Source organism: Leptonychotes weddellii, chromosome 9, assembly GCF_054177405.1.
Source record: "Leptonychotes weddellii isolate Sample4059 chromosome 9, ASM5417740v2, whole genome shotgun sequence".
Taxonomy (NCBI): domain Eukaryota; kingdom Metazoa; phylum Chordata; class Mammalia; order Carnivora; family Phocidae; genus Leptonychotes; species Leptonychotes weddellii.
In genome coordinates this window covers 4219471-4235970 of record NC_138377.1, presented here as the reverse complement: position 1 = coordinate 4235970, position 16500 = coordinate 4219471, and the positions used below count along the sequence as shown (strand labels likewise).

At 42.2% G+C, this 16500-nt stretch overlaps 1 protein-coding gene across 4 annotated transcripts in view; it reads left to right on the top strand.

The window, feature by feature from the left end:
* The window catches only part of LOC145723362 (echinoderm microtubule-associated protein-like 1), a 433105-nt gene that overhangs the window by 110996 nt on the left and 305609 nt on the right, over positions 1-16500 (top strand). For 3 of the 4 annotated variants that reach the window (XM_081829948.1, XM_081829949.1, XM_081829947.1), the window contains exon 4: positions 11895-12029. In XM_081829948.1, the coding sequence (XP_081686074.1) occupies positions 11895-12029 (135 nt within the window). Of the gene's footprint in view, positions 1-367; positions 653-11894; positions 12030-16500 lie in introns of those variants that run through there. The other variant, XM_081829950.1, reaches the window with a different exon arrangement.

Below are 16500 nucleotides of genomic sequence, written 5' to 3'. Positions count from 1 at the left end.
AAAAAAAAAAAAAAACTTAAAAAATGACATTCTTAACCTTATGTCGTATCTGTTTAATACTTACCTGAATCATTTCTTTCTTTTTTTTTTTTAAATTTTATTTATTTATTTGAGAGAGAGAGAATGAGAGAGAGAGCACATGAGAGGGGGGAGGGTCAGAGGGAGAAGCAGACTCCCTGCTGAGCAGGGAGCCCGATGCGGGACCCGATCCCAGAACTCCAGGATCATGACCTGAGCCGAAGGCAGTCGCTTAACCGACTGAGCCACCCAGGCGCCCCTGAATCATTTATTTCTAATCAAAGTAAAGTGACCTTCTGCATTCTAAATGGCAGCAGTTGATCTGGACTATCTTTTTTTTTTCATCTAGATGTCGAAGATTGCCAAGGCTGACTTTATTTGAGGATTCAGATTGCTATCTGTTATAAAACACATAACATGGGCGCCTGGGTGGCTCAGTTGGTTAAGCAACTGCCTTCGGCTCAGGTCATGATCCTGGAGTCCTGGGATCGAGTCCCACATCGGGCTCCCGGCTCAGCGGGGAGCCTGCTTCTCCCTCTGACCCTCTCCCCTCTCATGCTGTTTCTCTGTCTCTCTCTCTTTCTCTCAAATAAATAAACAAATAAAATCTTTAAAAAAATAAGATAAAACACATAACATTAAATTTATCATCTCAACCATTTTTAAGTGTACGGTTCGGTAGTGTTAAGTACTGTTGGACATTGTTGTGCAGCAGATCTCAAGAAACTTTTCATCTTTTCTTTCTGTTTCCTTTTAAAATTATTTATTTATTTAAATTTTAATTTCAACACAGTTAACATACAGTGTTGTATTAGTTTTGGGTGTACAATATAGTGATTCAGCAATTCCATACAACACCCAGTGCTCATCCCAACAAATGCCCTCCTTCATTCCCATCCCCTGCTTCCCCATCCCCCCCACCCACCTCCCTTCTGCTGACCATCAGTTTGAAGAATTTTTTCATCTTGCAAAACTGAATCTCTATACCCATTAAACAGTAATTCCTATCCCCAGCACCTTTCTACATTCTGTTTCTATGAGTTTGACTACTTTAGATACTTCATATGAGTGGAATCATACAGTATTTATTTGTCCCTTTGTGGCTGAGTTATTTCATTTAGCATCATATCCTTGAGGTTCATCCATATTGTAGCATATCACAGGATTTCCTTCTTTATTAAGGCTGCATAATACACACACCCACACCCACACCTGTACACCCCACATTTTCTTTATCCATTCAACTGTTGATGAACATTTGGCTTGTTTCCACCTCTTGGCTGTTATAAATAATGCTATAATGAATGTGGCTGTGCAAATAGCTCTTCAAAATCTTGCTTTTAATTCTTTTGGATAGATACCCAGAAGTGATATTGCTGAGCCATAAGGTAATTCTATTTTTAATGTTTTGAGGAACCGCCATATTGTTTTCCAGAATGGCTACACCATTTTACATACCCACCAACAATGCACAAATGTCCTAATTTCTTCTCATCCTTGCCAAAAACTTGTTATTTTCTATTCTTTTGCTAATGGCAATCCTAATGGATATGAGGTGATATCTCATTGTGGTTTTGCTTGGCATTTATCATATGATAAGTGATAATGAGCATCTTTTTTAAAAGTAATCTCTACATCCAATATGGGGCTTGAACTCACGACCCCTAAGATCAAGAGTCACATACTCTACTGACTGAGCCAGCCATGTACCTGGATATTGAGCATTTTGTTATATGCTTGTTGGCCATTTGTATATCTTCTTTGGAGAAATGTCTGTTCAAGCCTTTTGCCCATTTTTAAATCAAATTATTCATTTTTCTGTTATTGTTCCTGAACTGTAGAATTACCTTACATATTCTGGATATGGACCCCTTATTAGGTATATTATTTGCAAATATTTCCTCCCATTACATAGGTTGTCTTTTTACTCTATTGATTGTTTCCTTGATACACAGAAGTTTTTAAGTGTGATGTAGTCCCAAGTGTCTATTTTTGCTTCTGGTGTCACATCCAAGAAATCATTGACAAATACAACATCCCAAAGCTTTCCCTTTGTGTTTTCTTCCAGGAGTTTGATGGTTTTAGGTCATACATTTAGGTCTTTAATCCCTTTTGAGTTAATTTTGTTTATTGTCTAAGGGTCCAACTTCATTCTTTTGCATGTAAATATTCAGTTTTCCCTTTGCCATTTGTTGAAAAGACTGTCCTTTTCCCATTATCTGCTCTTGGCTCCCTTGTTGAAAATCATTTGGCCACATATTCAAGGGTTTATTTCTGGGCTCTCTATTCTGTTCCATTGATCTATTTTTCTCTCTTTGTGCTAATGAAGATACCCTACCAACTTGATTACTGTTACTTTGTAGCATATTTTAAAATGAGATACTTTGAGGCCTCCAACTTTGTTCTTCTTTTTCAAGGTTGTTTTGGCTATTTGGGGTTCCCTTGACATTCCTTTTAAATTTTAGGATTTTTTTTTTCTATTTCTGCAAAAAATACCATGTTGATAGGGGATGCATTGAATCTATAGATCATTGTAGGTACTATAGACATTTTAACAATATTAGGTCTTCCAATCCATGAAAATGGGTTGGGTTTCCACTTATTTATGTCTTCTTTGATTTATTTTAGCAGTGTTTTATAGTTTTTGTGTACAGGTCTTTCACTTCCTCGGTTAAATTTATTCCTGAGTATTTTATCCTCAAATTTTGATTTTACAGCAAATGGGATTTTTCCTTAATTTCCTTTTTTGTGTTCGTCATTGTTAGTGTATAGGAATGCAACTGATTTTTGTATCCTACAACTTTGCTGAAATTGTTGATTAGTTTTAAAATGTTTGTGTGCGTGGAATCTTTAGGGCTTTCTACATGTAAGATCATGTCATCTGCAAACAGAGATAACTTTATTTCTCTCTTTCTAATGTCAATACCTTTCATTTCTTTTTCTTATCTAATTGTGCTGGCTAGGATTTCTAGTACTGTGTTGAACAGGAGTGGTGCAAGTGGATCTCCTTGCCTTGTTCCTGATCTGAGAGGAAAAGCTTTTAGTCTTTCACTGTTGCATATGATGTTAGCTGTGAGCTTTCCATATATGGCTTTTATTATGTTAAGGTAATTTCCTTCTATTTCTAATTTGTTGAGAGCTTTTAACATGAAAGAATGTTGAGTTTTGGGGGCACCTGGGTGGCTCAGTTGGTTAAGCGACTGCCTTCGGCTCAGGTCATGATCCTGGAGTCCCGAGATCGAGTCCCGCATTGGACTCCCTGCTCAGCAGGGAGTCTGCTTCTCCCTCTGATCCTCCCCCCTCTCATGCTCTCTCTCTCTGTCTCATTCTCTCTCTCAAATAAATAAATAAAATCTTTAAAAAAAAAAAAAGAATGTTGAGTTTTGTCAAGTGCTTTTTCTGCATCCGTTAAGATAGGGATGTGGTATTTGTCCTTCATTATGTTAATGTGGTGTATTACATTGATTTTCATATGTTGAACCATCCTTGCATTGCAGGTCTAGATCCCATTGGGCTATGGTATAATGGTCCCCTCTTACCCATGGTCTCACTTTCTGCAGTTTCAGTTGCCCATGGTCAACCTCAGTCCAGAAGCACAAGACCCTCCTTCTGACATACCAGCAGAAGGTCAATAGTAGCTTAACGTTATGTCACAGTACCTACCTCATCTATCTCACTTCATCCTATCACATAGGCATTTTATCCTGTCACATGATCACAAGAAGAAGGGTGAGTAGAATATAATGAGATATTTTGATAGAGACCATAGTCACATAACTTTTATTACAGTATATTGTTCTAATTGTTTTTAGTTTATTATTAATTATTGTTGTTAATCTCTTACTATGCCTAATTTATAAATTAAACTTTATCATAGATATGTGCTTATAGGAAAAACTGTATAAATAGGGTTTGGTACTATCCACAGTTTCAAGCATCCACTGGGGGTCTTAGAACATATCCCCTGTGGATAAGGGGGGACTCCTGTAATCCTTTTAATGTACTGTTGAATTCAGTTTGATAGTATTTTGTTGAGGATTTTTGCTTCAAGCTTCATCAGGGATATTGGTCTACAGTTTTTTTTGCTGTGTCTTTGCCTGGTTTTGGTATCATAGAATGAGATTGGAAGAATTACCCCCCCTCCCCTGTGCCCCCTTCAATTCTTTGAACGACTTTGAGGAGAATTGGTATTAATTCATCTTTAAATGTTTGGTAGGATTCTCCAATGATGCCATCTGGCCCTGGGTTTTTCTCTGTTGGGAGATTTTTTTTTTTTAATTACTGTTTCAATTTCCTTCTAGTTATTGGTCTGTTAGAGTTTTTATTTCTTCATGATTCAGTCTTGGTAGGTTGTATGATTCTGGGAATTGATCCATTTCCTCTACGTTATCCAATTTGTTAGCATATAATTGCTCATAGTAGTCATAGAATTCTTTTTACTTCTGTGACATCAGTTGTAATATTCCCTCTTTCATTTCTAATTTTAGTTATTTGGGTCTCTTTTTTTCTTAGTCTAGCTAAGGATTTGTCAGTTTTGTTGATCTTTTTGAAAGAAATTTATAGTTTCATTTATTTTTTTCTATTTTTCTATTCTCTGTTTTATTTTTGCTCTAATCTTTATTAGGTCCTTACTTTTACTAACTTTTGTTTCAGTTCTTCTTTTTCCAGTTCCTTGGGGTAGAAAGCTAGGTTGTTGTTTTGAGATCTTTCTTCTTCTCAATGCACATCTTTACTGCTATAAACTTCCCTCCTAGTATTGTGTTCTCTGCATCCCACAGGTTTTAGCGTGTTTTGTTTTTATTGTCATTTGTTTGTAGATATTTTCTAAATTCCCTTGTGATTTCTTCTTTGACCCATTGATTGTTCAAGAGTGAGTCCTCTCATTTCAAGAGTAACATTTTATTTTATTTTATCTTATTTTATTTTATTTTATTTTTTTGAGAGAGAGAGAGCACACAAGTGCACTTGGAGGGGGAGGGCAAGAATCTTAAGCAGGCTCCATGCCCAGTGCAGAACCCAACGTGGGGCTCAGTCTCACAACCCCGAGATCATGACCCAAGCCGAAATGAAGAGTTAGATGCTTAACCAACTGAGCCACCCGGGCGCCCCTCAAGAGTGACTTTTTAAAGTAGCAAATTATTGTGGTGCCTGGCTGGCTCAGTCGGTAGAGCGTGCAGCTCTTGATCTTGAGGTCATAAGTTTGAGCCCCACACTGGGTGTGGAGATTACTCAAATAAATAAATAAATCTTTTTTAAAGAATAAATAAAGTAATAAATTATTAATGGAAAAATGAGATTCTTTCCCTTTATTCTTGGATAAAATGGAATTTTATCATTTATACCTCTTATATATTTGGAATTTAAATAAAATTAAAAAATTTTTCAGAGCAAAAAAAATGAAAGTAAAAATTGAAATGCAAATGTAATTTCTGGCTTTCAGTTCCTTTCATGAGAGCTTATGTCCAGCATTCTTGTTCTTTGATTTTGTAGAATTTTCTATGGTTGGTCCAAAGTAACTTTGATGTAGTGTGATAATGCCCTTCACTTTATAGACTATTTATGGCTTTCTTAGACCTCACAGGGTTAATTGGCATGATTGCTAGAGTTCCTGGCAAACTGTAGTTTCAGTTCTAGTGTTTGAAACATGTATTCAGGGTAAGGTAAAGCTGGGGAATGAGGTTTCTGAAACTGACAACACCAGTGAGGCTGGGCTATGGAATCAGATGGACACTTTCCCCAGGGTGTGAAAAAGCGCAGGCATCCATGGGTACTTTGGGCCCCCTGTAAGTCAGTGATCATGGCAGAAATCATTCTTCAATAGTAATAAAAGCCTGCAAAGTACCAGGTTTTCAATATTGGTATCACTAATCCTCAAAATGACTTGCAAGGTAGATATTGGTATTTCTATTTTATGAGAAGACTGAAGCTCAGAGAAACGAGGTAACTTTCCCAGGTCCCACAGGCACAGAGCTGGGAAGGGGCTCAGACCCAGGTTCACGTGCATCCAGAGCTCACGCTCCTACCGCTGTGCTAGGCTGCTTCCCGCAAGACGTCCAGGTCAGCACTTACATCGGCTCATAAAAAGTGCTTGATATAATTCCTGTTTGGAAACGATCCCTCTTGTATGCCCCTGCTTTCTGCATGCTGCTGTCAGGAGCAGCGATGTTCTGAGATGCCCCCCTGGGTGCCGACAGGAGAAGCATCAGAGACTTCTGGCAGCAAGTCTGAGAGATAGGACTGGCAGCTACTTAGGGGCTGCAGGGGCTGGACTCCAAGGACGGAACCGGCCATGTGCTGTGAGCAGAGGCCTGGGTCCTCTGCTCCCTGTGTCAGCCCTATAGGCGAGAGCTTGTGCTTAGTGACTGCTCTCAGCAAGATTATCTTAGGAGGAAAGGAAGGAAAGAAGGGAGGGAGGGAAGGAGGAGGGTTGGTTATTTGTAGCCATCATATTGTGTGCATGTATACGTGTTAACATTTAAACGATAACCTTCCTTCCAGAAATATTCTAAGGCCTCTGTAGATGCTTCTTTTTAGTTTATAGAATAATCAGTTTGGTTCATCTGATAAACTGTTGTCGAGCAGCCAGCCAGAAATACGTGGTTCTCTGAGTGTCCAAGACTCTTGGATTTCAGGGTAGAACATAGTGATTCATTAATTTTGTTTCTCTGGCTTTCATGGGCGTCTATGGATGTGAGTTCACATCCACTCGGGCGTTGGAAGCCCAAACAGTAGCATCTAGTTATTCCTCTGTGGTCAAGTTCCTATAGATCTCTCATTAGGAGAAAATTCTGAAAAGAGCAAGAAGCACGCTAGGCATCCTGAATATTAGGAATAAAACAGCTTGCAGGACGTTTCAAATATGTTTACAATCATGCAGGAATTTTTCTATAATCAGAGTTCCAAATTAACCAAGTCGGGGCATCTGCAGAGTGTGGATGGGTATATGTTTGTTTTCTTTCCTCTGGGGTTTTTTCAGCCTAGTGCTTAAGAACAAAATCTCCTTTGGAAATTGTCCAGCACCCAGCAGTTGTGCTTTGTGTTGCCAATTAAGACTTCGATTGGGGGCTTGATTTGGAATCCTTGGGAAAAGCTTTGTTTCCATTAGTCAAAGGAAAAAAGGCAGAAAATCCGGGGAAGACATTGTAGGTCATACCTTGCTCAGTGGGGATGCTGAAGCTGACAATAGAATAACATTTCCACTGGCTCAAAACAGAGACAATCACTCATTCTTTCTTCTCCTAAGTAGAGTTTTACAATAGGGCAGAGCTGTGAGAAGAGAGATCAAAAGAACAAAACTGGTACAAAACAGAGCATTATTTTAAAAATGCTCTGTTCCAAGTGCAAAATAGGGTGGTAAACATCTATTGCTTCCAAATAAATAGCTGACAGTCCTTTGGAAAAATGGTTACACTTGTTAGAAAGACCCATTTGTAAATGCACCAGTCAGTGCTGGACATGCACACAATTTCAAAAGTAGAAAAGTGAAATCTGATTTTCTGGGGTTTTTTTATTATTATACTTCTGATATATTTCCTTATCACTCAGATCCATTGAAACGTTTTGAGTCTGTTTCTGTAGCAAAATAGAGATAGAATCATTCTGCCATCGAACGGAGGAAGTTGAGTTGGCACCTATCCCTTTATCAGAAGTGATGCAGTCACCCCTCTGGGCTCAGGGAGTTGGCTTCGCATGGTAGAAGAGAAACTTCTTCTGAAGATCCGTCAGATTCTCTAAGATAACCAGCCTTCCTAGACAATGACTTGTTTTCTGCCACAAAGATACAGAGGAAGAGAGGGAGATAAGAGCATTTTGTAATTACCGAAGTGAGTGATCTGTAAGAATTGTAACTTGCAGGGGCGCCCGGGTGGCTCAGTCGGTTAAGCATCTGCCTTCAGCTCAGGTCATGATCTCAGGGTCCTGGGATCGAGCCCTGTGTTGAGCTCCACATCAAGCCTTCCTGCTCAGCGAGGAGTCTGCTTCTCCCCCTCACTCTCCTTTTGTGCTCTCCCTCCCTCTCCCTCTCTCTCTTTCTCTCTCAAATAAATATAATCTTAAAAAAAAAAAAAAAGGAATTGTAACTTGCAGGACAAATGCCAGATTGGTCCTGGTCCCATGTTGACTCACCAGTGCTCAGCCCAGCACCCAGTAACACAGTCACTGCCTCATAAGTATTTGTAGAGTGGATAATTGTTCTAATCAAGCATCATCACCCCGGCTGTCATAATAGACGACATCATCAGAAGATCCCTGGTGGTACACACAAGAGCTACCTGTCTGGTTTCTGGGTTTTTTTTTTATTATTGTAAATGTTTGGGATCTTGCACAATTTTGGAACCAATCCTTGTTTCCAAATCACATAATGAGAGAAAGACATAATTGTAGCTTGTTATGCTTAGAGTTACTCTCTAACCATAAGAAGAAGGCTTGCCACCAGTCACCCTTGCATAAACTTCTGTGAAGTCTAAAATTTAATTTAAGTTGGCAAAAACCATCGAATGGGTATGGAATGAAATGTAAAGAACCACTGTATTTTCAGAACCTAGAAGGTTTTTTGGTTTGGGAGTAGAGACCAGAAGGGAAAAGAAGAAATGATGGTGTCCATGCATTTCTACACCAAAAATATTTTACTTGCTTTAAGCACTAAAAAATGTACTCCATTACTATACAGTCTCTCACAAGTCAGTTTGTCTACCACTTTCAAAATGAAGAGCAGTATTTTCCCCTTGCTGTCCAGAGGGAACATAACTTCTTTGATATTCCCTGCTGGTTATTGAAGGAGGCTTCTCACAGTGAGTATACTCCTTCTGGCTGCCCTTGATGCTGTGAATATCTGTTCTTCCAGCTTTATTTGCTGTCCTTCACTTGGAGTCCTGGTAAATCCTCTTTAATTCATAAGAGCTCTTGGCTCTCAAAAGGAAATATCTTGTTTTTTCTATGTATACAACAATAGTGGATTTTTTTTTAAAGCTTCACATTTTAATGCAAATGGGCAGATGACAAATATCTGGGAATAGCTGTGATGAATTATATCCAAGTCTGTATATGCAGACGGAAGTGTTTTCCATTTTGATGTGTGGTGTGTGTTCTGTTATTTATTGAAACTTACCAAAATGTTTTTCCCACGCTTTTGTTGTTGCTCTCGGTTTCTTCCGCTTTGTCTCCGTGACTCTCACGCGTAGATCAAACAGGTCTGTGAGTCTCCTGAAGGCATGCAAACCGAGTAGATGGACTCACAGGTGAGGGGTCCTTAGACTTATTTCATAGCTCGGGAGTGTGAGGTCCCGTGAACACTGCAGCATAGTGATCTTCAGTGTCTCCTGTTGGTCCAACCTCAAATCCTGTAACCATGTTAATTATTGACGTTTGTTGGCCTTTGAGATGTTCAGCAGGCCCTCAACCCCGTGCACGTGGGTGTTTTCATGAGCCAACCACAGTCCTGAGTAGGAAGCCCAGCAGAGAGAATGAGGAGCAGAGTAATCCCAGACGAACTGCTGCATCCCTGAATGTGTGTCCTCGTCTCTATCAGGGGGATCACGCTGCCTTTGCAGGGGACCAGATTAAATCACTTACACCAGTTGTGAAGTTCTTAGCATATGTGGCCCATCACTGCCACCTGCTAGTTCCATGTTTCCATCACCAGTGTACCCTGGTAGCTCTTCTGGCCGCCAAGCTCAGTCTTATTAGAAAATCGGTTAATGTTTGCTGTAATTGATGAATGGTCATGACTTTTCCAGATCTGTAAGAGTGTTTTATACCAGTCTTTAAGTTGCCATGAACTTGCCATGAACTCCCCTAGGGACACCACTCGGGTGACGCTCCGGGCTGGTGGTTGCTGCTACTCTCCCAGGGAGCCACCAGGGGCCAGGCGGCACGCCTCCGAGCCCTGTGCTAAATGCTTGGCAGAGAAAGATCCCGTGAAATTAAATCAGCTCGGTGTTTCTCGTCTCTGGAAGAAATTGAAGTTTAAGCAGAAAGGTTTCTATAAATTTAGACCTCAGTCCCAAATTTCAGAAATGCAGTGCTCTCCTAAGATCTGTAATTTCCTTGTCCCCAAATTGAGTGTTCTAAAAACGCACGTTTTGACCTTAAGGCATGCCTGTTCAGATCCCAGTTGTAAGATTCTGGTGCTGTAAATCCAAAGCTTCCCCAGTTAGCCAAAAAGCCTGTGCAGAAAGCATATTCATGTCATCACGATTATGGTCACGTTATTTATATTTGCTCACCCAGAGAGCGAGATGGTTTTTCAAAAGCTGATACACCATGCAGGTTTTAAAAACATGCTAAGAGATTCTTTGCTGAGTGATGGGCGGTTCCAAAGGGAAAGGGACTGAAGCTGGCCTGAAGGAAGGGGGCGAGGACAGAGGAGGAAGAGTGGGTGGGGGGCTACTGAAAAGCCCCAGTGCGCAGCTGTGCTATGTCATTAGGAGAAAGGGGGGGCTCGGACCTTCCCCCCGGGAGTGTAGCCTTGGTCTCAAGTCCCTTGTCTCGCGCGTCCCCCGGCTGAAATGTGGTCTGGCCTGCCAGCCTCCCTGGGCCTGTGCTCTCGGCAGCCACCTGGCACTTCTGTCTTGTCCCCATCTCCACCTGTAGCCCCAGCGCCGCCTGCACCCCACTTCCTCCCTCCTTCAGCCCCTCTCTCCTGGCTTCCTCCTCCCCGCCTCTCTGGCCTTCTCTGCGGCCTGGCTCACACACCCACCCCAGGCAGGCCCTCCACCCAGAGCCCCAGCCTGGGACTGTCGCTGCCAGCCAGTCCTCTCCTCCTTTCTTACAGAGCAGGTGCTACGTTAGAGCACCTCGTGTCTCTTCCTGTGACAGGCTCACAGCACGATAGTCCCGTTTATTGACTCACTTATTTCAGTCTTTTTCACTGAGTATCAAGCTTCTTTACCGGGCTCCCGAAGTATGTAAGAATGATCCATTAGATAGGGTCCCAAGGAATGTGTGGCCTAGTGGTGAGGAAACGAACGTCACAGGGATGCCTGTGATACACATAGGTGCTCCAAGAGCGGCCCGTTCCACGTGCAGCCCGGGTCCTGGCTGAGAAACCCTGCATGCCGCGCAGGCCTTCCTTTTCCCTAGAACATCTCTTCCTGACTGTGTAATGACAACACATTCAAGCCATTCATTTCATCTCTCCCAGAAGTTCACAGTCTTCAGGAAGTCTCCCCAGACATCGCCCCCAGACCCCCCACCAGGCTAGCTCCCCCTGCTTACACTTTCATGGGCGCTACCTCCAAACTAAGGCATCACACATGGGGTGGAATGTTTCTGTCATTACCAGGGACGTCCTATTTGCATTCGTCCCACGTGTGCCTGTAGACCAGCGCTCCTCCGTATCCGCGCTGTTGACTTCGGGGGCTGGATTGCTCTTTGTTGTGGGGTTGTCCTGGGAGTTGCAGGATGTTTCGCAGCATCCCTGGCCTCTCTACCTACTGGATGCCATTAGCAGCCCTCTCCCCCTAGCTGTGACCATCAAAAGTGTCTCTAGACATTGCCAAATGTCCTCTGGGGGTGTCACCCCTGGTTTAGACCGAAGCCTCCTCCAGGGCAGGCGACTTCCCGCGAAGCCGCTGGAGTGCTCTCGGAGAGGGCTATTGGGATCTTCCCTTTCATTTCTGCCGTGACATTGAACTGTGTACCAGTTGCCCCAGTTCCAAAGGCAGCGAGCAGAGGCATTGATCCCAAGTGACATTCTGCAATTAGGAATACGTACAGACATACTCACACACACGTAGAGACAGACATTCTGTAGTTAGGAGCCAAGCTCTTAAATATCCACGTGGAAGTAGGATGTTCTATGTAATATATTTTTATACTCGGCAATAAAATAAAATCACCCTATTAAGAATTTCATCAACCTTTACCTCTCGCTGCAGTACCATCAAGAGGACCAGCTCCTCCGAGCGAGTATCTCCTGGTGGCCGAAGGGAAAGCTATGGGGATTCCAAAGGAAACCGAAACCGCACGGGATCCACAAGTAGTTCTTCCAGTGGCAAGAAGAACAGTGAGAGGTAAGGGGCATCTTCTCTGCTGGTCCTGCTGTCCGGATGTTTTGTTACCTCTTTTCCCCAGAGATCCCATGATATGCACACAGCTCTGAGCTCTCTCCAGCGGATAGACCTTCTCCTGGGAGTGTTGTGGGCACTCATCCAATGGCCGTTGGAGGTGGCCGCTCATCCTAGTTCCCACCAATCATTGTCCAGGTAAAAGGTGAGAACTTGAAATCCCAGCACCCCGATGCAGACAGAAATAGTTCCTGAGAATTTGCTTAGCACCAAATCCATGGAATGGGGAAAGCCATTCTGAATTTCCGTATGGAGCACTTTATACTTCTAGTACGTTCTGCTGCCATTTTGAAATAAATTTCAGTGGGTTGTTTAACTTTGTCAACAGTACTTTTCAAGGTTGACTGGGTGAAAAGTTGAAGTTTTATCACTTGTCAGAAACCATTTTTAATACTGAGCTGACACCAGAAATAGGACCATTTCTTTCTGGTTTCACGAAATACGCTTCTAATTTTGAATTTTCCCTTTGATGTTAACTTCTAATGGATTATGATAAATACCTACACAACTAATAGTAACCTTTTATTAGGGAAAGCTAATCATTGGTGTTTTAATGGCCTGTTTCCCATTTACGAATGTGTGGGGCATAGGAGACTGGTTTCTCTGGGCAGATACCTGATGCTGTACTTTATTCTCTCTTTTTAAACATTGTGCTTTAATTTTACTCTCTCTATTGAGCAAGGCTGAGGAAGGAATTGCAGCTTCACAGGCTAAACATGGCTTTTTTCCCCCCAAATGTTTATGTAAGGAGACTTAGTCATAAAGCAATCGGATCCAACCCACAGGCTGTAAAAATTCCAGGTTTGTAAATCCACTCTGATTCAGTCCTGTAAGGACGCTTAAATTCTTTTTCAGTTTTATTCCTAAAAGATACCGTTTGTAGAAAAGATGCAGGCACTTCCCCCGCTGTAGCAGGTTAGGGCCACCCACCGTCGAATAACAGCCTCAGAGACCACTGACACGGTCTTCTGTCTTCTAATTTAGACTGTTAGTACTTCTTATCAGAAGATTATGCTAATTGGACGATAATACCTTAGAAATAAGGCCACGTGGCTTACACTGGCAGTAGAGTGTAAATGGGTCATGCCGCGGGGCCTTCGGGCTTCTCTGAATTTAGGGTAAGCTTGGAAGTTGGCCTGAAATGTCTAGATCTTGGCAGTTCTTAAAAACTTGGCTCCTTCTGTGCACATCTGATTTTTATTAAGAATTTCCAAAAAAGAATCTGCATTGTGCAAACTCCAGATCTGTTTTATCTTTCAAATGCTTTGGCGTTGATAAATGCACTGGGTAAATATTTCCATGAAAGATATTTGCAAAAGGTTTTGTTTGGTTTTGTTTTGTGTTTAATGCCACGGTAGGAAATTTTGATTTGGAAATGAAGGATGGGGAAAATCTACTCATTTTCTAAAAATAACTCAAGCAACTAAACATGTCCATTTAAAAATGAATCCTTGGGCGCCTGGGTGGCTCAGTCGGTTGAGCGACTGCCTTCGGCTCAGGTCATGATCCTGGAGTCCTGGGATCGAGTCCCGCATCGGGCTCCCTGCTTAGCGGAGAGTCTGCTTCTCCCTCTGACCCTCCCCCATCTCGTGCTCTCTGTCTCAAATAAATAAATAAATAATAAAATCTTTTTAAAAATAAATAAATAAATAAATAAAAATGAATGTTTTGTTTGGACCCAGGAAAAGTTGAGGTCTGTGTACCATTGAACAGGTTGAGTTGCACACACCTGAGAAAGAAAGTTCTTCCCTTCTTTTTTTTTTTTTTAAAGATTTTATTTATTTATTTGACAGAGACAGAGATAGCGAGAGCAGGAATATAAGCAGCGGGAGTGGGAGAGGGAGAAGCAGGCTTCCCGCGGAGCAGGGAGCCCGATGCGGGGCTCGATCCCAGGACCCTGGGATCATGACCTGAGCCGAAGGCAGACTCTTAATGACTGAGCCACCCAGGCACCCCGAAAGTTCTTGCCTTCTTGTAGGTAATTGCTGGTACTGGCAGATACCTTCAGGGGCCCTGGGAATAATAGCCCAGTAACTGAGACAGGAAGAAGCAGCCCCAAGAAGCAATAGCAGTGAAGGTCAAGCTGGTGATTCAGTCTCTCCCTGACTCTTTCCTTCCTTCTTCCTCTCCCTTCACCCATGAGCAGCCCCCCTCCTGAGCTCTGTTGATCTGGCTCCAAAGCAAAGATGGAGTCCCAAGGACCAATGCCCAGTGGCCCGGACTTAAAGCACGCAGAGAAAGGTGTAGGGAGGTGGCCTGAAACAACCCTCTTGAAACACCATGGTCTTTAGTAATCTAAGATGGTGTGATCTCTTCCTTATCATCCGATGTCTGTCATTCCATGGTTCCAGGATGCTGTCCTACATTTTCAGAGCTTATCTTGTTCAGTTACTGGGGGCAGCAAGACCAAATGGAATGGGCGCAGGCTCTGGAGTAAAAGAAAGGTCTGGGTTTGTAAACCAGGAAATTCTCCGAGCCTCAGCTTTTGCCTCGGTGCATGAGGGGTCGCATACCCAATCGCCTCGAATCTTATCATCGAACTGACTGGGAGGAGAACCCCCAGCCCAAGGCTTGGCACCTGGTCCTGGGCATCACGGTGGTGGCAGGTGTGAGAGAATGAGGCCTGAGCAGAGCACAGGACAATAAGTGACGAGGCTTTCCCAAACCGGGAGCTTTCTTTCCCTCACTTGTAAGATAAGGGAGTTACATGGTGGTGGAAGCGATTAGTCTTGTTTCTGGTCTGACACACATTCACTGATGTCCACGTGCGTGACACAGTCCCAGGAGTGCAACCTGAGTTCTGGCAAGATCTAGAAGCACTCGGCAGGGAAAGGAAGGGTGACACGTCCGCACAGTTGTCTGCATCACACCAGAGTGAGCGGGGCTGCAAGCGAGCTGGCCAGGATGCAAGGGAGGGCGAGAGCACAGGGGTGACTGGATGGGTCCCGCTTTGTGCAGGAGGCACATCGTGCACCCACCCCGGGGCTGTACCTTGGGAGAAGCAGACCCTTAGCCCCAGAGCTCACGTTACCACACACCATATGCAGAGCTGTCTTCAGTACATGTGGAACTCTTACGAAGATTGGAAAAAGCCTCCTCTCACTCCAGAAAAACAATCCCACGTCAGCATATATAGTTCTCAATAATAATTACAGCAAATATAAACGACTCCATATACATTGTCCAAATCTTCATGTCGAACATAAAATAAGAGTGCTTTTGAGGTCCTCATCATTCACATTTTCCAAGATAGACTAATTTACTTAGAAATAATGGTATGTTTTGCTTTCATAGAAACCATATTCTTTTATGAGTTTCAATGTTCCTGCACCTACATCTCATTTTCTCTGGAAATGGCTACTGGATTTGATGGTCATTTTTGTGACATTGTAGATTTTTGTCTTAGAGTGCTTAACACCTTAAAATACTCTGCTTGTAACAACAGCACTTAATCTTTACACTGACAAAACTTCTGTAAAAACAAAAGCAATATATGGCCATGTAATATTTACTCTATGTATTATTGATGATAAATATTAAGTTATATAGTGATTTGTGTCATAATGAGGTACTTATTAAATTTAAATAGGAAATCAACAGTAACATTCTGATGAACGACCTGTGTTATCTAATGTAGCCTCTGTACTAACCCAATAGGGATTTTTTTTTTAATTAAAAAAAGTGTTCTGTATCAGACAGAAAAACAGCTACTACTTAGAATGCAGTTTAATGTTAGATGTTGCTAGAATGATTAAGTGTTTCAATTAGGAAACTGGTCCCCCCTTTGTAATTCTGACTGGAGTGACATATAGCAGCTTTGTAAACTAGACACTTTGTTTCCATCAAAAAGTTGTAATGGGCTCATTTTGTTAGAACAAGAAATGTTTCAGCTGGAAACCTCGTAGGAACACTTACTTAAAAAAAAAACAACAACACATTTAAACTCCCCATCTTTAGAGTCAACAAAAGTGAAAAAACACTTCAAAATAACTTCAAGATGTGAAAATGTCCCCATTAGAGGCTCTTTTGTGTTGAACCACCTCAACTCCCATACCAGCCGTTTTATCCAGACTATAAGGTCCAGAAGCCTGAGCTGGAGACTCTGAGCTCCATCCTTCCTAAAGCTCTAGTGTTCGATGAAATAGTCTTTTCAATGACACCTTGAGGTCCTCAGGGTTCAAATTTGTTCTTTTATTTCAGCATCACTGAGAGTGTAATCTGAATCTTAATCCTCAGCCTGTGTGCAAGGCCCCTCATCTGCTGGCTCCCCATCCTCTCTTGGGCCCTGATATTCACGCCTCTCTAACACCAGCTCTCACTTGTCCCCAGCAAGAATTTTTTCTTTGAGATAATTGATTTATTACACAAGTAACATGTGTGCCCCAATGATCAAACCCAGTCTTAATTAAAGAAATGC